The following is a 23,205-nucleotide window of genomic DNA, read 5'->3' on the forward strand; positions in this document are numbered from 1 at the left end:
CACATGAGTCCTTCCTATGGGCTACTTCATGAACTGCCTCAGCGTGGGTCCCTTTCACAGGGTGCAGTTTTTCAGGATCAGACTTCTCCAGTATGGGTCTCCCACAGGGTCAGAAGTCCTGTCAGCAAACCTGCTCCAGTGTGTGCTCTTCTGTTCGTGGGCTGACAGGTCCTGCCAAGGAGCCTGCTCCAGCACGGACTCTCCATGGGGTCACAGCCTCCTTTGGCTGCATCCATCTGCTCTAGTATGGGGTCCTCCATAGGCTGCAGGTAGATATCTGCTCTACCATTAACCTCCATGGGCTGCAGGGGCACAGCCTGCCTCACCATGGTCTTTGCCACACGCTGCGGGAGAACCTTTGCTCGGGTGCCTGGAGCACCTCCTCCCCCTCCTTATTCACTGACCTTGGTGTCTGCAGAGTTGTTTCTCTCGCATATTCTCACTCCTCTCTTCTGGCTGCTGTTCTGCAGAAGTTTTCTTGCCATTCTTAAATATTGGCTGTTTGGCTTGGCCTTGGCCAGCAGCGGGTCTCTCTTGGAACCGGCTAGCATTGGCTGTACCTGACACAGGGGAAGCTTTTAGCAGCTTCTCACAGAAGCTGACCCTGCAGTCCCACCACTGCCAGTTTTTCATGGTTTCTTGACATGCAAACCCAATACAACTTCTGATCCTTGGAGAAGGTCTAGTTTTGTCCAGATGCCAGTTTGTCCTAAAGGGAAGCCTGTTAGCCATAGGTGACAACTTCCATGTGGCCTGAGCTACCATACCTGCACAGTATGGATAATCATCACACGCACAGTTTCCCTGGTACTTCCTACCACATATCTCACCACAGTGCATGCTCACAGATATTTCTCTCTGTCAAAAAAAAAGCTCAGAGGACAGCAGATGCAATGTTGGTGTTGGAATCTTTCCCTAGCCACCCTTTTCTCCAGTGGATAAGAGTTTTTGGTATGTGCAGAGTAAGCGCAACATGACAGGGAAAGGATATGAGCACCAAAGGAAAACCAGCAGCCAGGAAAAGATTCCCCACCTGACCTGCAGCTTGCGCCTGGTCACCATACAAACTGGCAAGCTGCAAATAGTGGACCACAGGCTGAGCACGCTATTATAAACCGTATACCTGGTTGATTAAATTAACATCTATAAAAGCAATAAATTACAAACAAGTTATTCCTTCAATAACTGAATATACTGAAGTCATAACTGAATAAACTGAAGTCATAACTGAAAAAGAAACTTAGATTCAACTCCAAAGGCACAGAAATTATATTGTGCAGTTCTCAGAGAACCAAATTACATAAGCTACGTTTATAAAACAACTTTTCTCACTCAGATCTGGAAACACCACTTGGGGTCTGGAAGTCTGCTTAGTTCTTTTCTGCCTATGAATCACAATCAGCGATAATGTTTATGTAACAGGAGTCTCATGAACAATTGCAGTGATGACGCACAAACCAGAAAAAAGCAGATCAGTCTCGCATAACTGTTTTGGGTCTGCAGTACTAACAACAACAAAAACAAAAAGTAGTGGATGTCATTTTTGCCAGAAAGATAATAATATTTGATTATGCTCTGGAGCAATAGCTGCTGATTATAACATCTCTTTCACATCATCACTTTCTGAGCACAACTATATTTAAAGTTTCAGTCTTTGAAGTTCTTGGGGTTTTTACCTCACTTTGACATGGTCATAAATCTATTTTCGTTTTACACTCAGGGATGAGCCAAGAGTCACAGAGATACTATATTGTGTGCTCTTTCTGTCATCTGAAATTTCTCTCAACATTCATCATTTTAAACCAGGCTTCAAGTTGCTGCTAAATATAAGTCTCTTTCTTACTGAATACATGTTTCTAGACTCTGAAGTCCTGTCCCATTAGCACAAAGTTACAGCCACATTAAGAGAAACTGCTTCATAGAACTCCTACTACCTTGCCATGAACTTATCTACATCTGCTTGCAAACTCAGAAAGTGATGAAATAATAGTATCTTGTAATTATATTGCATCAACTACTGAAAAAGATCTTTAAACATAACTCAGATTATACCTGCTAGTTGATATTTGTTCTTACAACAAAAGTGAAGCTTATACTGTGCTTTTCTTCCCTGTCTTTTTGGGTTTTCTCCAGAGGACTTTTATTGTATATGTCTACAGCCTATTGTATACACCAGCTGCATATCAGCTGCCAGATGTTGCTCCAGAAATGTCAGCTGCTGCTTGATGCAGGGAGTGAATACAATTAGAGATGCCCTGGTGACAGCTTGACACTTATGGTGACAATGTTTAAATTTTTAATCGGGCATCTAACACAAAAATCCCACAATTTGGATTGTTCCTGAAAACTGGACCAGTACACTACACTAATGTCTTCTTTTGTCTGTGAGATGCAAAGATCATGGGCAGGCAGAAGCCCAGATGGATTGATTGATTTTTATACAATATCTGAAACTAGTTCCTGTAACATATTCTGCAGTCAGTAGCTGTGAGGAGACCTGCTTTTTCAGTCAGTAAGGAATACTATTGCTTTAAAGAAGTTCATTGTTTTATACTGAAACATTAGTATACATTAATATTCAAAACATATAAAATAAAAGGCCTGAATATTACTGTCACTACTTATGTGATTAGTTCCCCTTTAGTACAGTTCTATCTATTAGCATCTACTGGCATGTCAAATGCCTTTTCAAATAAACTGTATCAAATCAACTTACAAATCATAAATTAAAAACATTGGACGCAATCATTAAGCAAAGTCTATCAAGTACATTTAGCAGTAGAACTAAGCTGAATGAATTAGTTTAGCACAGTCATGAGAAAAAAAAACCCAACTAAACAAAATCCATGCCAAATTCAAACGAAATGTGATCTGTTCCTAGGGCTACGTGACCAGATCCTATCCAATATCAGATTCGGTTTGGATACACAGTATTTACTTAAATCTAAGATGACCACCTTCTTCTCTTCTACAAATTACAGATCCAAGGGTGGTCTGTGTTTGTTCATTGAGCATAGATTTCTTTGGACTACCTTACCTCTATCCTGCATTCACATTGTATTACAGTCCAGTTTAAATACGCTGCAAGAGAACAAATTATGCATGTTAGCTGCTCCATGCAAGTTACCTCTGTGCATGCTCTGTTAGTGTAGTATAATTTAAAGTACCTTACTGCAAGATGTCTGTCATTCTGTATACCTGTACCAGCACAGAGTAGTTTACAGCAACTGAGTTCTACCTGGCCATTTAGGACAGGGATTAAAATATGTTTATCGAAGCTGCAGGAATAATTTGGGATAAGGCAACCTACCTGGATTATGGCCAAGGTGTTGAATTTATGAATCTCTATTCTTGTGAAAAATACTATGGGCCCAATGTAATTCTGACTCATTATTCGTTCTTGAAAAGATAGATTTTCCAGAAAAAAAAGCTGGATTTTTACCGTCCCAGAGGGATGAACACTGTAATTGGAATGACTGACAATAGCTGTATTTTCTCTTTACATAAAAGTGATCATAAGTTTGTTTGATTTGGGTTTTTTCCTGAGTGCCAGTGTGCTAATCTTGGTCTCAGGTTTATCTTGCATTTGGATAAATATGAAATATACCCTCAGAATGCAGAGAGTAGTACCCTGTCTCTGTTAACCATTTGCCAGTCAACTCTGGAAGGTATGAGTCTCATGTAATATTTACAGAAGATGTAAGTGCCTACAAACCAGCAATGCTATTGGTACCTCATCTCTGATAAGAACTTGCTCCATTCGTAGACTACCCTCTCCATTTTACCCAATACATAATTCTGTTTCAATGTGTATTAAAAAATGAAAACGGTAGGGTCATCAAGAATCCCAGAGCCAGGACATCATACTTATTTATCTCACTTGTGAGATGTTGTAAAAAAGGATAAATCAATATAGGAATATTTATAACTGGCTGAAAAGAAAATACATCCTGTTTTCCTGAAGTGACCTATGTATTCAATTAACTTACCTAGAGCTTCTACGCATATGATCACATAGGTTGCATGTGATACATGTTGGACTGGGACAACACAGTCATCCTGACCAGACCCAATATATACTGAAAAGCAGGGACAAGGGTCAGAAAATGATTTATGCTGTTCCACTTGATTAACATTCACTCTTAGAGCTCTGTTTTCCATACCTTCAATAATCCAATGATCTGTTCCTAGGTCTAGGATCCCCTGGTTGTTTACTACAGGATATACAGTGCACCAAACCTGGCAGAACTTCCATGCGAGAGTGAGGTGAAATAACTGAAGAATGAGAGTGTGAATTCATTGGGGAATATCTGCAAAAAGTTACCACCTTTTTCTCGAGTCAGAAACATACACCTGTTCAGACCTTTCTCAGCTACATGATCTTGACATTGTGCCTGAAGTTATCTCTACATTCATGAATTCATTTCAGATTCACTTTCTCATTTCATGTTAAGTGAACACTTCGCTCCCTGCACTCACTACTTCCTGGGTATTTTGTTGTGCTACACTTGTCAGCAAGTCACTGCAGTGTGTTTTTCTCTCTCTGCAGTGTTACTAAGGAATATGGTTTTGAAACATCAGTGTGAATGGCTCTGTTTTCCTCTCTGCCACCAATTTCACAATAAAAAGCCATTAAACATGATCAAATGTTAATATGTGAACAGGCAGTAGCCAAAGGAGAATGAACCTATGAGCACAAAAAATTCATGGAATGTAAAAAGTTTCTTTGAGTCCAGTGGTTACAGCCTGTTGTCTCTGTATAAGTTCTGTGTCCAAAGCCACAGATGATTCTCTCATTTTATTTGGGAACAAACCTTTCCCAGTGGAAGCAATCACAGAATCATAGAATCATTAAGATTGGAAAAGACCTCTAAGTTCATCAAGTCCAACCATCAACCCAACACCACCATGCCCACTAAACCGTGTCCCCAACTGACACATGTACACCTTTTTTGAATACCTCCAGGATGGTGACTCCCTGAGCAGCCTGTTCCAACGTTTGACCACTCCTTCAATAAAGAAATTTTTCCCAATGTCCAATCTAAACCTCCCTGGCACAGCTTGAGACCATTTACTCTTGTCCTATCACTTGTTACCTGGGAGAAGAGACCTGCACCCACTACCAACCTCCTTTCAGGTAGCTGTAGAGAGCGATAAGGTCTCCCCTCAGCCTCCTTTTCTCCAGACTCAACAACCCCACTTCCCTCAGCCGCTCCTCATAAGACCTGGTCTCCAGACCCTTCACCAGATTCGTTGCCCTTCTCTGGACACACTCCAGTAACTCCATGTCTTTCTTGTAGCGAGGGGCCCAAAACTAAACACAATATATTATATATGAACAATTAGAAAACAGAGCTGCTGTTTTCCAGAATTGAAACTCAGAATGATGCGTGATACCACTGAGAGGAAGAGTAAAAATAATGACAAATAATCTAGGCATTAACCGGTTAGTTTAAACCTGTGTTATGCAGCACAGTTGTTACTCTATGGAGAGAAGTAGGGAGAGTACCAAGAACGTATTCATTTCCTTCAGGATTATAATTCAATTTGGAAACTAACTTGATCGTAAAATATACATGCTAGGGTTTAATTTTAGGTCAGAGTCATATGTTAAAAAAAGATTGCTACCCTAGATTTTAAAAACATTAGCCTAAGTCATGTAATGCAACTCATTTTGATCATTCTGAGTTTAAAAAATGTACAATTACTGATGCTGGCAAGAAGTCACACCAAGGCCAAATGAGATTAGTAAGAAATAAAACTGCATGTCAGTAGCATAATCGAAAATGAAATGAATAATCAAACGGGCAGAACATTCATGCAGCAGCAAAGTCCAAATAAATGGGCTTTAAAGATACAAAAACCCTCTATAGTAAGCACTTCAATCATCAGTTTGAAAAAGTTTTCTATGCAGAACGTTGCAATAAGTTTTATAATACTTAAAGTATAAGATTTTCATAGCTTTGCTGACCTTAGAACAGTAATAAATCTGCAAAAATCACTAAGTGAGAAAAGATTGGTTCAAAACCACTGGGCAGATGTATCAATAGGGAGGATTCATTCCACGTTCATTCTGTACACTACCCAAACTTCAGAGACTACTTCAGCATCTCTCCTGATGGAAGCAGGGCAGAATTCTAGGATGTGAAGCTGAACAGCTGCAGCAAGACTCTTGTGTTCTTGGATGTTGGGTTACAACTCTTACAGACAGTGGTATGTTTACAGGAAACATGTAGTAAATGACGATGTCTGCCGTTGAAAACATCTATCAACTACCGCAGCACTAAAGATTCTAACTTCCAGGTTAGCTGAAGGAATAGTCTATAGTAACCAATTGATTTAACCAGTGATATGCTTTTATACACTTATATCTGCCAGTACCCATGTTCATTCAAAAACATTTAAAGAAAGGAAACCTTTTCATTATTCTGGAGAGAAATAGCTCACATTTTTCCTCCCTAGTGTTCTCCAAAGCAGCATGCCTTTCAAGTACACGGGTAGAATATGTGTACCAGGAATTCAGTGAAAGAAAGGGAGATAATGCACAGCACCTACATAATTGACCAAAGCCTGTAACCTGAAAATTCCTCTACTGTTTCCATCAGTGGCAGCATGACGATGCATATTAGCACGTGTGAGTCAATCAAGCACAAGTAAAGTTAAATATTCAAAATCTATCCTGCATAGAAGTGAGACTTAAGGCCTGTTTAAGCACATTTATGAAAGTTTAAGAAAAAACGTAGCCTAGGCAAGAAAGATGGTCTCTTAAGCCTTGCTCCTGCTACCTATCACATCAAAACATTATTAGACACTTTACATTCATTTTTACACTCTTGTCCAGAAAAGATTTACTGTTTTAGGACATAGTGTTGGAAATAACATTTATATAAATGATTCACATGTACTGTCCAACTATTTCAATGTTTAGGATTAAAACAGAAAGAGAGACTTTAGGCTGTTTTCAAACTACCAAAATACTGCTCAGGTCCCTGTTTCTAAGCTGACAGGAGAGGGAATGCAGGGGTCTAGTTAGGTCTCTGAAAAGTATACCAAGAGCCTCAGTAGAGAGCGAAGCAGGTAACAGAAACGAAAAGTAGGTGCAGAAATGTGGTCTGCACTCAGTAGAATTTAGGCCATCCAGACCCAGCACTTGTTTTCCCTATTGCACAGCACAGTGGATGAAATTCTGTGGCCTACTTGTGCATAGGGTTGAAAAAGATGACTGTAATGGTCTGTTTTGGCCTTCAATCCATGCGTCTGATTTTCCTTTAGGCTACACTTTCCCACTGCTCCGGCAATAAGTAGCCTATATTTAGGCATGCTTAAAAGCATTTTTGCACTGCTACAACAGAGTAAAGGGGTTTCAGAGTAAACAAAACTCAACCCTCAGATTCTACGCAGCTTTAAATGTTGAAAGTTTTTTTCAAGGAAGTTTTCTTACCTCTTTTTCCATTTGAAGTCCTTCTGCTCTGATATTTCTCTCAAATACTTCCCTCTTTTCTGTCTGTGGATTGGATTTTCTGTACACCAGGATGTAGTCAATCCGACATTTCCCATCTCTAAAATATAGTCCATTGGTTTTGTTCTTATCAGGTACTTCCTGTAAAGAGAAAGTCAAATATTTCAGTAATGTTAGTTTGCCCTGGTAATTGCTGCATTGCTGTTTGCATCATCAGTTTTCGGTAATACTCAAAAGGAAAGGTGAGAAATCAGAACAAGCTGTTCAAATTTTCAGGTGCTTTACATACAGTGCCTCTGAGGTCATCTGAAAAGAGTACAGACTTCCCCACTTCAAAGCCAGGAGGTTGTCTTAGGCAGATATTTGGTCATGTAGGATTGGGATAGGAGAGAATACAGAACACAAGCCTATCTTCCTCCCCCACTACCCTCCATAGAAGTAGGAATAACTTCTTACACATAAAGTAAAGCAGAGAATAGTGTTACTGAAGCTTGAATTTAGAATTAAGATCTTAGTATGGTCGAATGTCTTTGTACAAGTGAGAAGGATAAACAATGACATGAGCATTTACAGTAGTGAGAAACACTAAAACCTGGTGCAGAGATTCTCGTTGCTTTGGAATGATTCCAGTACCTCTGCCTCACAGGACACAGACAACAAAGTGATGGTCCTGTACTTGTACCTACCACACTTCACCAGACTAACTACAGAATACTCTTTGTTTAAGAACAGCAGAGGAAACCCACTGGATTTATTTGAAAATAATTCTTTATGTTTGGTCTAGCAGTATTAGGCTGTGGAGAGCCCTCTGGAGACATTCAAAACCCGCCTGGATGTGTTCCTGTGTAATCTACTCTAGGTGGTCCTGCTCTGGCAGAGGGGTTGGACTAGATGATCTTTCGAGGTCCTTTCCAACCCCTAAAATTTTGTGATTCTGTGGTTCTGTAACATCCTGTGTGTAAACACAATAACTACTGTTTCTTGGCTGTTTCCTGCAAAGAACATGCATGTTTGCTCTGACAGAAAGAAACAACTTGATTTCATTGTTGATAAGAGGTCAAGCAGTTCCCTCCCCTGAGATCTAGAAGACCAAACTTCTGGTCTTTTTTCAGAAATTCATTAAATGAAACTCTCTACAGATCCTTCTCGCAATTTAATACTACTTCCACATAATACAAGTTCTACCCAGAGTTAAGCTTTCACTTTCAGACAGGTTGAAGTTGTGTGGCAGTTTGCAGGTTAGAATATTCTGTACAAAAACCGTACACTGTGAATGATACATGAGAACAAACAACACTCCCTCAGTGCAGTATAATGGACAGGGACTTTCAGGGACCTCAAGATCAGTCCAGCTCCAAGCTGAAGGGAGGGTTAGGCTAATTCCTCTCTTTATCTGGAATTTGCTCAACCATTCCTGCCTGAAATAGCCATGCACTATAATACATGATGAAATCTCCAGAAAAAAAAAATATTTTGCCTTTCACATCCGGGAAAAGTAGGGAATTTAAAAATACTTTCTCCATAGGAGAACTGCTTCTGAATTTCAATTGCAAAAAATGAACATAGTAATAGGACAAATGATTCTTACAGAAAAAAACCCCACCAATATTCCCATTTAAAGATTTTAGCATAAGCTATCTTCCTGATTCTCAGTATGTGTTTTGATTAAATGAAAAAACAAATGAAAGCATCCTAAATATCCCATCCCCTTGCTACATCTGGTTTAATGAAGTCAGAAAGGGAAATTTTTCTAAGATTCTTTTATTACAGTGCCTGGATCCTGACGCAGCTTAATGCAGACTTGATATAGTGGAATGGTTCTTTATGCTGAAAAAGGTGGCAAGAAAAAAGATTTAAGCCCTAAGGAAATAACAGTAACAAACCATTTATATCTATACAACATATCATGCTGACAAATTATATTATCAAGATATCAGAAGTATTTTTCACGGAGCATTAAATATAAAAAGAGCTCAGGACACACAGTTTATTTTTTTTCCATAAACATTTATGTTGAGAAGACTTAAAAAACCCCAAAAGGGTATTGAAGGTTATTTAAATAAAGGAAAGGTGCAGTAAGAGATTTAAAAGCAGTGTGTCAGCTTGGTGGTCCTACTCTGATTTCTAAGCCCCCCCGATGAGCCATCCTTCCTGTTCTGTATGTCCCAGAGTCACTACAGGTATTTTAGCAAGTAAAGTAGTGTAATAGGAAAGGAACTTCAGAGCAAAACAATCTGTGCTGAGGATCTGCTGTCCACATTATGTAGGCTTGAGGGCTTACTTTGGGCCTGCTCTAGTCTGGTCCAGGAGACTCCCTGGCATACATCTCACAATCTATTTGCACCCAGACGGGATCCAGGTTTAAAATGCAACACTGCTCTGGAATGCAAACACATCATGGGAAAGGGCAATTGAGAGATTCACTTTGAATGTACACTCCTCACCTGAACTAAACCGTTAGCACAAACCCATCCAGAGAGTACCACAAGGAATGCCTTTTTCTCTGCGTACAGTAGTGACTCCACTGGAAAAATAGATTTGCTCTTTATGCTTCCTATGTTTTATCTTTCTCTGAAGAAAATTGGTTTGCCCTACACCGACTCATCAGTGCACATAGAACCTTATATTACAGAGCATCTATGAGATTTAGATGAGTTATTTTACTTGTAGAACTTCTTCCCCTATAAACATGACATCCTGAGATAACTGCTTTTCTTTCCTGGACTTGTGAAACACTCTCAACTACAGTATTGTCATTTTTTGCTCAGAAAGACAGGTTGAACACACTTATCTGTTGGAGATCCTTTTCATTTTAGGAACACAGTGTGTCAAATTCAGTTTGATAAACCCTACTAGACAGGTATGGCCTCTGAGAAGGAACCCTTTTTGTTGCCCTCTGTTATAGCTTGTAAGGCAGATTTATAGATTGAGCCTGGACTTACAAGAACTCTGAGGATCTAACATGATATGGAGACAGTCAGGGCTGGCCCAGCAGTGTCAGGAAATAGCAGCTGCAGGGCTTTTGCATTGTGCACAATATTCCAGGCTTACACTATTCTAGACAGAGACTCTTATCCTACCTTGAGCTTCACTGGCCCTTCTCCAGACATTACATCTCCTTTCCATGTGTTATGACTTCAAAATTCATTTTTCCTAAACAGATTAAAGTCTATATACCTATAAGCAGGTCTGACTGCAGTTTTTGATGGGAAAGTGGTCTAGTCATGGATGTCAAATCTCCATTCCTTCATCTGAAAAAGGGTGCCAGAAGAAAGTGGAAGAACAGAGAAGGCTTCACCCTAGCCAGAAGTTTAGCATTTCTGGCTATCTTTGCAGAATTATTTGTAACACACATATCTGAAGTTGTATAATCAGGAATTCTTTTCCAAGGAGTGCAGTAGTTTTCATATTCTCAGAGCCACGACTGGGAGCCATCAGCATTCGTAGACATATGACTCATACACACATATGCTAGGAGAGCCTTAGGCTAAAGGGCTTACCGAAACATTTCACTATCCAAAACGAGAGGATTTGTAACCCTAACAGCTATAGAGACTTTAAATGGAACTTCTAAACAAAAGTGCAGTTGGGGAAATCAAGGAAATTTGAAACTTTACCTGCAGGTCTTTAAAAAAATAAATCAGGAGGGACCTCAACGGTCAGCGATTTAATGACAGATTAGATTCTTTCTTCATTCCTAGTTATTTTGATACCTGATTATTATCAGTATGGATGCTCAATGAAGATAGGATCTTTCAATTCTAAAGAGATTGTCTTTTCCTGTTGTTTGTGGCTACCTGAAACTAGAGTCCCCTGCATGCGACTTAACAGCTGGTGGAGGGGGCTAATATCTGCACCACTAACAGTGATAACTTACGAACTTATGGAGAAAAAGAGGGACCCACAACTACCCAATTTTAAGGCACAGTTCTAATCAAAGAACAAGTGTATTTTCTCTGTGTGCTCTTTTTTAATTTATATCATTTGACCCATTTAGGTTACAATTTTGTGGAAGATGCAATTTTATTTTTCCATGTATCTTCACTGGTTTGTATAGCCTTCTTGACACCATAATATAATTAATTACACGGAACTTTTCTAAAAATGAAATTATCTAGGCTGCAAAATCAAGTCCTCAAAAGTTAGGAAGTAGAATATCTGTAGTTTTCTCTGAAAGCTTAGATAATCTCTTTCCATATCCATCCTGATCACTGAAGAAGACAGAGATCTGGTGGAAAAAAATTATGTATTCTGGTAAATAGACACAAGAAAACTGAGCTGAAATTGCACAAACTATCATAATTGACATAAAGAACATCAGAATTCTTATTTTGCAACATGAATACCTTTTTTTCTGCCATAAGCTTCAGTGCAAGTTCCAATTTATAAAAGTGATTGTTAAAACAAACTCTATTCTGCACAAAGCTAATGATGCTGCCCTCAAATATCAACAGAGTTTGGTGCTTAAGGCGAATACTCTAGGAGTGACTCTTATGATTTTAGTTTCAAAACTACCTATGGAATATCAAGAATGGGCCATATAAGCTCATTTAAGCAGAAGTCAAATTTTGTCCCAGGTCCATCATTCTCCCTTGTTTGGATAAAGACCGATTTGTTACTCCATAGAAAGAAAGACAGAATGCATGTATACCTAGAATAGAGCTCCTAAATAATTTTTCCTTTAATTTTTATTTTCTTTCTGCTGCTACTCCAGTTCTCAGAAAATGAAGCTTCAGAAAGAGTAATACAATATTTTAGTGATAATATGTCCCCGGATTTAAATTGTGAATTGTATACCTAATTGTAATACTGGCATACATGAAAAGTATTTTGATCAATGCACACAAAGTGAAATGTGATTTTCAATTTGCTCAGACTGTATCTGTGTTTGAAGGAAAAATAAAACAAAGAAATAAAATATCTTTAGCCAAAGGACAAATGGAATTCCAATCTGGCTTTGCATCTGTGAAAGAGTCGTTGATAAAGCTTGATCTATAAAGTCTTCATTGAATCTTCTGGTTGATCACGAACAACTAACAGCTGAAGCAAACAATATTTCAACTTATCAGCTAAATAAAAATGATAAGATCCTTTGGCATGTCCTTATAAATTTTTTTCATTGTAAATTCATTTTAATGAATTCAGCCAGGAACCATATTAAACTATTTTGCTGCAATGTTAGCCTCAAAACTACACCAAACAAACATCAATACGTTCAGAGAAACTTTGACTGGTGCCTGATCCCCTGTCCAGATGACATTAAGGGGGATCTATGGGCTCCCTTAGCTACTAAACTGAAAGGAAGACACACCAGAAGGCTCTGCTGCCATTCAGAGAGACCTAGACAGGCTGGAGAGCTGGGCAGAGAGAAATTTAATGAAATACAACAAGGGCAAGTGTAGAGTCTTGCATCTGGGAAAGAACAACCCCATGTACCAGTATAGGTTGAGGACTGAGATGTTAGAGAGTAGCGTAGGGGAAAGGGACCTGGGGGTCCTGGTGGGCAGCAGGATGACCATGAGCCAGCAATGTGCCCTCATGGCCAAGAAGGCCAATGGCATCCTGGGGTGTGTTAGAAAGGGTGTGGTCAGTATGTTGAGAGAGGTTCTCCTCCCCCTCTACTCTGCCCTGGTGAGACCGCATCTGGAGTATTGTGTCCAGTTCTGGGCCCCTCAGTTCAAGAAGGACATGGAACTGCTTAAAAAAGTCCAGCGCAGAGCCACAAAAGTGATTAAGGGGGTGGAACATCTCCCTTCTGATGTAAGGCTGAGGGAGCTGGGTCTCTTCAGCTTGGAGAAGAAGAGACTGAGGGATGACCTCATTAATGTTTATAACTTGCCCGTAAAGGACGAGTGTCAGGAGGATGGAGCTGGGCTCTTCTCAGTGGTGTCCAATGATAGGACAAAGGGCAACGGGTGCAAATTGGAGCACAAGACATTCCACATTAACATAAGGAAAAACTTTTTCCCTGTGAGCGTGACAGAGCACTGGAACAGGCTGCCCAGAGAGGTTGTGGAGTCTCCTTCTCTGGAGACATTCAAAACCCACCTGGGCGTGTTCCTGTGTGATCTACTCTAGGTGGTCCTTTTCTGGCAGGGGGGTTGAACTAGATGATCTTTCAAGGTCCCTTCCAACCCCTAACATTCTGTGATTCTGTGAAGCTTGAAGCTTCAAAGTTCACTCCACCACTGTTGTGCTCCCCTATTTATCCATACAAACTGTATAATATCTAAATGGTGTATGTTTTCCTTCTGGAATTAAGCAGGGGCCAAGTACTTCGAAATGGTTTTTTGTAGGCTACAGCATCCCTCAGCTCCTATTAAGACTTTCCACTTTCTGTTCTTTTTCCCTTTTATACATACACATGAGCTACATTGCAATTTTCCCCAGTTATGGTTATGAAAAAAAAAAAAAAAAAATCTGTTCAACTAGGAAAATATTCCTCAAATATTTTCCATTTCCCTTTAAAAAACCACAAAGTACATCAAGGAGGAAAAAGAAGGTTTTGCAGTACTGTTTTTTGCAGTACGTTTTTTTTTTTCAGGATTGTTAACAGCAGCATATGTTGCTCTAACTCATCTTCTGTCCTTCTGATCATTTTCTGTTCATTTTTCTTCTTTAACTTGCAAAGATCATGTGCCTTTCACCTAAGCCCTTTTGTAAAGACCGTATAGTACATGATCCCAAAATATAACACAGGGATATCATATCAGATTAACCTATTACAGTGTTAGCAGGCAAAGAGGTCCCTTCTTTGTAAATTGTATGGGAAGCTGGGGAAGAGTGATGAGTAAATGGGAAGATGAAATTGTGAGCAAGGTCAAACATATCTCTGGGTGCCCTGAATTTTGTTGCTTTAATTATCTGTCTAAACATTCCAAGAGTGCAGCTCTCTATGGACTGAATTTCTAGCACAGGGAAAATCTCTGACTCTCTCCTCAGCAGTATTTCACAGAATAACTTGCACCACAAAACCATTTAGCTCCTGAAAAAGACATAATCTGTCATTCTGTCTTCTAAAGTTTATCTAAACTAGTGAACAAAACAGAGTCATGGCTTGGGCTTCAGCAATATCGTATGGTTTTCCATGCTTTTAAATTGTTAGTATGGTCTCTAACAGTTCTGATCTGTGCCAGCCAGCCTCTGCCAAAAAATCCTCAAGCACAGCTTGCAGTTAACATCAGACCACTCCAGTAATTAGGAGATAGCCCTAACATCCATGTCTTGTAGGGTAGTTGGAGGCAAAGTTAAATGGTATCATGTTTCTTTCTATGCAAAAGACACAAAAAGGAACTTGGGCTCAAATTTTCATGATGGGTTCATGATGCTTTGCCTGCTTTAAGACATAATTTAAAAGAGACAATATGCTGAATGATTCTCCCCTGGTATATTCTCTGAATCACCATTATGCACCATCAGGCCACTTGTTCTTCACTGGAAGGGAATGTGTCACGTACCTGACACCCAATGCCTCTTATGAGAGATTTATGATAAATTCTCCTCCCTCCTTCCTCCCAAAAGTATTAATATAGGGAAAACTTTTCCATTGTTTTCAGAACCAGTGAAGCATTAGACTTGAATGTCTCAGAAAAAAAGCAGAAACAAAGGCCTTTATAGAATTTTCACTGGAGGGGCATGAAATCAATAAAACCTTCTTTTAACTTGAGATATTTTATATTTCAACATTATAATCTTGGAATGGACAACCAGTCCCCGTGGGAAAGGTCAGACACAAGTTGACTTGCAGAGAATGAAATTTTAAATCAAATTAAATTTATTCCCTTTTTATAATGAGCACGAATAATTATTATATTAATAATTCTATGTGTTCTTACCTCTCCCACAACTTCCAACCTGCTGGCATCATCAGAAGTACTGGTCAAGTTACCATGGTGAAGCAGGGAGTCATCATCTTTGGAAGGGCTGTTCACACCTTCTAACTCATCAAAAAAAATGTTGACATCCTTAGCTACTAAAAACAAAAATAAAAATACACATTCAAATCACCATTAAACCAAACGAAGAGACCAAATGTAACACATTATCATCAGTCCCACTTTTTAGTTCCGGTACAAGTACATACTGTTTTAAGTTTAAAATCTGATGCACACTTTAACTTTAAAATCCGGTGGAGCACTTTCTTCACCAGTGAGCCGCGTAAAGATTTAGGATACCACAATACCTCTCTGATGACAATGAGCAATCTCCTGTCACAATAAAACACAGATTAGCTATCTTCTCAGCTTCTTTTGTGGTAAGTAGCTTGAATGATTACCTTCTGAATTAGTATGGTCTCTGAAAATTTCTTATTATAAAGAAGCAGGTTTTTAACCTACTACATAAAGTATCAAGTTAGTTGTACAGACCTGTGGGGCAGCCAGAGGCAGAAGATTTCAAATAAATATTGTTACTTGAAAGGCGTTGAATAAATGAGCCTGGGCAGAAGTTTGTCTTTGCACAATTTGGCGTGTTTTGATGAAGATAAACTTGGTGCATTCAGATCTGCCTACTGCACAGCCCTCAGTCACGCATGAAGCAATAGTTAAATCTACAGGATGCTGTAGTAAATCCAACCTTGATAAAAAGTGAAGAGATGTAAGGGCCTAGAATGTATTCCTCCATCTTGAGAATCTGGCAGTCAGGCTCAGGGCCAAGACAGAGCCAGCATAGCCAAGGGCGGCTTGTTCCCCTGGTGTCTGAAAGGAGAGGTGCCCAGACAACACTGTGGGGAGGCCTTGCCCGGCCATCCCAAGACTGTGTCTGACCCTGGTTCTCCTCACTGGGTCTGATCGTCATGTCAGCCCATGGGCTGACATCCTGGCCTGGCCTTGGCCTGTCCCTGTTCCCCCACTCTTCCTCCTGGCTTAGGTGGTGGGACAGACCCAGGCTGCCAGGCCCTGCCCTGCTGCCCCACATGGGGAAACCTCAGCCCCATCTGTGCCCTGGTGGGAGATATGTACTTGAGTAAATGAGCTGAATTTCCTACAGCTTTCATGCAATGCTATGTCATGTGATAATTTTACTGTAATTAAAAAAACCCAACAAACTACTAGAAGGAACGGGTTAAAGGCTGGCACTGTACTCAAGATTAGAGCAGCATTAGCTTTAGGGTGATGCTTCCTACCCTGCTGAGCAAGGAGGTGATGAGAAGCTGTGGGCAGAGCTGCTGTGCAAGTCTACAGTCCCACATAAGGGGCCATTGACCCACTGACCAAGTGGCTGTTGGATGGGAGACGTAGGGCAGGCAGGCTGCAGCCAGTGAGGTCCACCTTTGCACCCCATACACTGCAGGTCTAGTATGAAAGGATGATGAAGAGATGTGCATGAGGAGCAGAAAAATGCCTTGGCTGAGGGTCAAGCTTCAACAAGCTTCAACAAGCTTCATCTCTCCAACCTCATATTTCATAGGCAAAATCCAGAATTACAACAGTAGAGTTGTAACTGTTAGAAGGGATCCCCAAAGGTCAGCTACTGAGCCTCTTCCCCTGACTAAAGCAGGATCAAATATTTATTACTCTTGACAGAAATTTGTCTAACACACTTTTCTGCAAGCTTGACTGACTTGGAATAATCCTTCTTTTGTGCAATAACCTCCTAATTCTTTTGCTTCTCTGCAACTCCCTTAACTTAGTGACAGGCAGTTGTAATTCCTGTTGATGAGAATTTGTATTAACAGGGAACAGCCGAAATTCTCTAATTGCTGGTGGCAATTTAGTTTCATTTCTAACTACTGGCTGCAGATGTAAAAATCCATTTCCCCACTCTGGAGAGACTGAATAGCTGCCAGAAATTAAAGGCTATTAAGTGTTCCCAGCCATCACGAGCGTTTTGTGACCTCCTTTTCACCTTTGCCTTCTTCAGGGGCTATAGCCCAGTTTAAGAAACCTTTTTAAAATATCTCCAATGCTACTGACTCCACAGTCTCTGCAGGTGGCCTATTTTGCATTATCACAAGCAAGAGCATGTTTTCTTCATAATATTCGCCCTGAATATACGCCTATGTTGCAATTTAAATATATTATTCTTTTCCTATCAATCATGAACACGGGGAAGAGATTTCTCCCTTTTTGCACGTCTTTTACAGTATCTGAAGTCTGTTATTACAGCTGTAGGTAGATAAAGAAAGAAAACCCAATTAAAATATTCAAGAACCCTTCTTCATTTTCTTGCATAAAATAAAGACAAAGTTAATGACATGTATTGTATTTTCAATTGCAATTCATTTGCTTACAAAACCACTAAAAATTTTATAAACAACAAAAGAGCCTTCACATCCAAATTAATGCACTTCTAGGTACTAGGCTAATGAACTAACCTAAGCAGCACAATTTTTGATAGAGATTCTGAGTTTTTATTACTTTTTACAGTATTCTTTTTTTTATGTAGACAGCATAACAATAAGAAATTTTGTGCCAAATTAAAAGTTTTTAGGAGAACATACTACTCCTTGAGCTTAGCAAATTTGGGGTTGCATACTGTCTAATCTAGCTATCATTCTTTGTATCCCAATATCAGTATTGCACAATATTTAATCCTTACTTAACACTTCATATCATAATTAATCAGTTTTAGATAGCACCCTCTGTTCTGCAGGATCCCAACAGCTTTTATAGAGATAGTGGGAGTAATAGCTTCAGCTGCTTCACTCTCTTTTATACTGTGTGTATCATCATAGTCTGTGAACACATCGGAGATATAAAACTTTTTTTTTTTTTCAGATATTAAGTTTCTCTTGACGTTTTAAGGCTACTTTTACTATCAGTCCACTTATTTTACTTATCCTACTTTTGTGAAAATTGCCAAGATACCATTAGAGACAAATATCCAGGACGGAGTTTTTCAGCCTTGGCCTTAAACCATCCTGTCCCCATCTAGGGGTGAGCTTACTGACAGGGCTGAAGAGCATCCTGGTTTTGTTTTGGTTTCTGTGACAAGAAGAGCCTGCAGCTCCTCAGTGTCACTGTGGCTGCATCCAGCCTGTCCTAGGACAAACTACAGAGGTTTCAGGAGACTTAGAAGGCAAAAAAACAGACTCCAATTTGTATCACATGCAGCAGTAATATTAAAGAATTATTTTTCACCTTGCTCCATTTCAATCCATAGAAATCATACTAGAAATGCTTGTAGAAGACAGGAAAATTACTGCAAGACAGCATAGTCTAACTACCTGTCCTTCATTGTCCCTATTGTTTCAAAGGGTGACTGGAAACATTCCATCCCATCAGATAACAATCTGGGTGTAGATCATGACCAGCTTTTGCATACACGGTCATATGAGAAGAATTCATGTGAATACTCAACAGAAAGAACTACTGAAACAGAAAACATTTTGAATGACTTGAAGCTTCACTGAACTGAAACTCAGCAGAGTGCCTCCAGGAAAGCCACACATGAACCTGTATATGATCAACATCTCAGTATAGTCTGAAAACAACTGTAGAAAATACAAAAATAATTAAAAATTTGAGTTTCCTGAAGATTATGCAAGATATATATCTGTTGCAGACAGAGGAAATGAAAGATGTAAAAATGAAAGTTTTGCCTGTATGTTATGCTCGAGGGAATTTGAACTAGCTTTTCCCTCCCGTTAAGACTGCATTGGTATAAAAGAGGAGGCCTTTGAGATACTAGAATTGCTGCTTCCTCAAGTGCCACTAATGCTTTGGGTTGCAAAATACGTGAGTTTTAAGTGGGTGTTTTGAGACACACAACTTGGCGTGTAAGACAGTGAATGTGTTTGGGGATTTCAAGCAGAGAATTACTGGACTATTCTGAGGACTTGCGAGAAGCAAAACCAATCTTATTTCAAGGTCGCTTTAAAATCCAGCCCATCTCAGCAGTGACTGGAAATTTTGGAAGCAGTGAATCTCAGCTGGGTAGTGAAATTAGCCTGTAGAAGAAAATTACTTATATCAGAAGTACACAGATAATTGACATGCTGGTTGTATCTTCAGCAAATAGGTTAAGTAGTGAAGAGATGTGTTGAACTACCTCAGCAGCGCTAAAGGTGTCTGTTACCTTTTTCCAGTTGTAGTAAAGGTGTGCTGCTGGTGAGAAAGAGGATCTCTTTACACTGTGGTTGCCTTGCTGTGTATGTTTTTGAAAATACACTCTTAGCATTTCAGTCACTGACACTAAACATGGGGTCTTAGTATTTGTTGAGAGCATTTTTCTACTGCAAGTCCCATTAGATACTTAAAAAAATTAATCATAAAATACTGTTCCATAAAACTAAATAAGTAATTTAAAAAGCAAACTCTGTTTGCTTTACTTTCATAATAGTGATGGTACTGCAAAGCCAACTCTCCTGCTGCCTGTAGCTAGCTCAGACACTCCACTCCAACGGACATAAACACCTACAAGGCCAAATGTTGCTAAAGGCATATTCAGGGCTCCATCTTTTCTGTCCCCTTCAGATCATGACATGTACATACTACAAATTACCTTAACAGAGTGATACATAAATTTTTTGTCGTATATATGCTACTTGAGAGATGGTCTTGTGCTAGTGTATAGTCATGTCTTTTTAAGCAGTGAATTTTAACAAGAATGCAGAGCAGCACGCACATTGCTACAGGAGATATTAAGAATTCCCCCTCTGGTTTTAGATCAGATTAAATATGCAAGCTCTTTTCTCCCCCTCATGTTCCATTTTGTGGAAAAAAATCAAAATTACTTGATAATTCAGAATCCTTGAGGATCTGAAAAAAATGTAGATATACAAATATTTTTATCCCAATTATAGTAGAACCACATATTCTGAAAACTGGATGCTGGGAAATTCTGAGCAGGAGTTCATGCACAATCCTAGTGTGTCCACAAGACATTTTGGACCAAGAAGCTGATTTATGTAGGGCTCAAAGATAAGATAACTCCTTTAACTTTCTGAAGATGGATGCTCAAAATCTGAGGCACCTAAAAATAAGAATTTTCATTGAAAAATGGGACCTGACTATGTTTTTGTGTGGCAAGATGGAAGTATGCTCAGAGATCATGTTTCTGTTAATTATTGGATTTTTACCAATAGTCACACCAAGCCATCAAGTATACTCTAGATTTGGATAATGCAAGCTGAAGATCAATATTCAGAAACTTCTCTTTGGAAGTTTTTAGGCCTATCAGTAACATTGAAAAATGAATTTCCTTAAAACTTCTTACTGGCTATGTTTATAACAAGTATAGAGCATTTCTGCACATTAATGGTGGTGAAAAAAATTATTTGGTTTAAAAGCACCAATATTGGAGAACACCCTTTAATAAAAATACTGAGTAGAAAATACCTGTTTAACAGAGACTTGCAAAGCAGAAAAGCTCAAGTATGGAAAACCAAGAACATTTCTGCATCTTGTCATACTACATGTTATATTTTTACAGCATCTCTTTGGATTTTTGGATACAAATGTTTTTCTGCACTCAGTAAGGCTGGCAGATACAATTTACAAATCTTTGCTTCAAGGAGGCCATCCTACAGATACCACACAGACCAGAACTTTTTATTACATTAGATGCTAAATTCAGTAACTACACAGTGGATCAGCAAGCCTGTCTTGGGAAACTCACTGACTTCTGGCTTCCAGATTACGAGAATTAAAATGAGAGCATCAAATTATTTTTTACCAAATCTAGCGAGGGTCGACGTAAAGTGGATTTTGAAAGCTATTCTAAAAAGCCAGAGATTTCTTAGCATTTTTACTTGCTGCCATGGCAATGAAAATAAGTTTCATACATTGAAGTAAATTATAGGAATTAATGAAAAAACTTGAAATCTGAGCTTTTTAAAAAAAGAAATAAAGCTATTTACTGCTTTTCCCCGAGAACTTCATCTTCTTACTGCAATAACTAGGAAAAAGCCATGAAAGCCTTTGCTAACTTTTGCCATGGTCCTGAGGGCACCCCCAGTCCTGACCATCCATGCCTGGACCCCCGGGGGTTTCCCCTACTCTGCCCAGGCCCCAGCACCCCATTTCAGCGCCCCCAGGTCTGCCAGACCCTACACCAGCGATGCCACAGCAGAGCTGGTCTCCAGCTCCCCACAGCCCCGCTGCACCAGGGAGATACCTGATGACCAGGGCTGGGGCTGCTCCCAGTGCCCCTGGCTGCCCTGCTCCTGGCCACGGCTGTGGCACGGGAACAGGCTGTCAGTAGGCAAAAATATGGAATCCTGGTTCATATCTGACAGGCAGTTCATGCAGAACCTTGACATCTCTGCTGTCTAGTTTACAAGTTCGGTTTAGGTCAGATGCATCGGCCTGTTTTGCCATTTTACACCCAGTGCGGTCCCCTGTTTCACAGTGTGTATCTGCAGCAATTTCAGATCAGTAATTATTGTTTCTGGAGTGTCTCTGATAGACTACAAAAAATTTCTGAATATCATGTGGTCAGGAGGAAACTGTTTTACATAGAACTTACCAGAAATCTTTAGAAAAACATGTTTAAGACTCTACCATGATCTATGGTACTTAAATGCAGAATTTAACTCTGATGCAGTAGAAACTACTTTTAAGTCTTTTATAATAGTAGTATATTCACATAAGAGATGGTAAATCTTTATCTTCAGTTGCAGACTAAGAGGTACAGTAGGGTAGAAGAAAAAAAAAAGTAGCTTTAGAGCAAATTGTTTGTTTTAAGTAACTAACTTTTTTTTAAAAAAATAAAAACTTTGCTATGGAATGATTGCTCTTGGCAGTCTACCAAACAGAAATATATACTAAAGATAGCTAAAGTTGCACAAGGCAACTCCTGAATAAAGAAATGCTCAGGAAACTCATGTTAGCAAGAAAAAAAAAAAAAAAAGTAGTCTTTAAAAGCATCATTAGCCTTTTAAAATTTTCATTGAATGCTAACAACAGCTGGGAATGAAAGTAACAAAGAATATTCAGAGCAACCATCCTAGAAAGAATATTTGGGCATGTTTATACTAATTATTTGATATTCACAACAGACTGCAGGTGTCAAGACACTCCCCTGCACACATGACAAGCCTTTACAAACTGGCTTGCACAGCCATAGCAATCCTTTTGCTTTCCAGAAGAAAATGTAGCTGAAGGACATAGAGATTAACTTCCCAACAGCAACTGTTTCTGGTCTGGATAAAGAAAAAACACTGCCTCCAAGGCTGTAAAAGCTGCATCCTTCTCAAATGGCTCAAAAATAATCTACAAATCAAACTGTTAATTCTTAAAAGACTCTTTGTTTAATGCTATTTAGTTTTGGAATTATATTCAAATTGCTAAAACAGTTTGGGAACCTACTTCTATTCAATTTATATCCATTAATCGCTTGCAAATATTTGTTTTCCTTCAGGTAGGGTTGACCTGCATTTACAGATCCACAGTGCAGATGTTTGTATCTAAACTGTGGGAGTGATTCAGGTTAGCTTATCTCCCTAAATTGCATCTGCAGGCAACAGAGGCACATAGCCACTTCCAAGTTGCAGGTCATCTAATCTGTTAGATGCCTACTTTAAAATGAGACAAACTGGGCTGTAGATGTGCTAGTTACATTCTGTTGATTGCAAAGAGAGTGTAGACAATGAATTCAGATCTTGATACCTTCATTGCAAACCCCTATGTTCTATGAATGCCTTCTTTATGGCCACAGAAAACCAGCATATTTTTAAAAGAAACATTATTTTTTGTCTAGAAGTTTAACATTTGAGGTTATAAGCAAACTCGTGCCCTGTTGAATGAAAATTTGAAGTTATTTGTCACATGGATATAATCAGAGAGTATGATATTGAAATATGA

The 23,205-nt window shown here is 39.2% G+C and overlaps 1 protein-coding gene across 2 annotated transcripts in view; it reads right to left on the reverse strand.

Moving 5' to 3' along the window:
• Positions 1-23,205, reverse strand: part of ANO4 (anoctamin 4) — a 224,136-nt gene that overhangs the window by 93,853 nt on the left and 107,078 nt on the right. For both annotated transcript variants that reach the window (XM_086470602.1, XM_086470594.1), the window contains exons 5-6: positions 15,295-15,431; positions 7,442-7,600 (exon numbers count right to left, since the gene is read on the reverse strand). In XM_086470602.1, the coding sequence (XP_086326728.1) occupies positions 7,442-7,600; positions 15,295-15,431 (296 nt within the window). The remainder of the gene's footprint in view (positions 1-7,441; positions 7,601-15,294; positions 15,432-23,205) is intronic.

The sequence above is a fragment of the Leptosomus discolor genome, chromosome 1 (assembly GCF_034619465.1).
Source record: "Leptosomus discolor isolate bLepDis1 chromosome 1, bLepDis1.hap2, whole genome shotgun sequence".
NCBI classification, from domain to species: domain Eukaryota; kingdom Metazoa; phylum Chordata; class Aves; order Leptosomiformes; family Leptosomidae; genus Leptosomus; species Leptosomus discolor.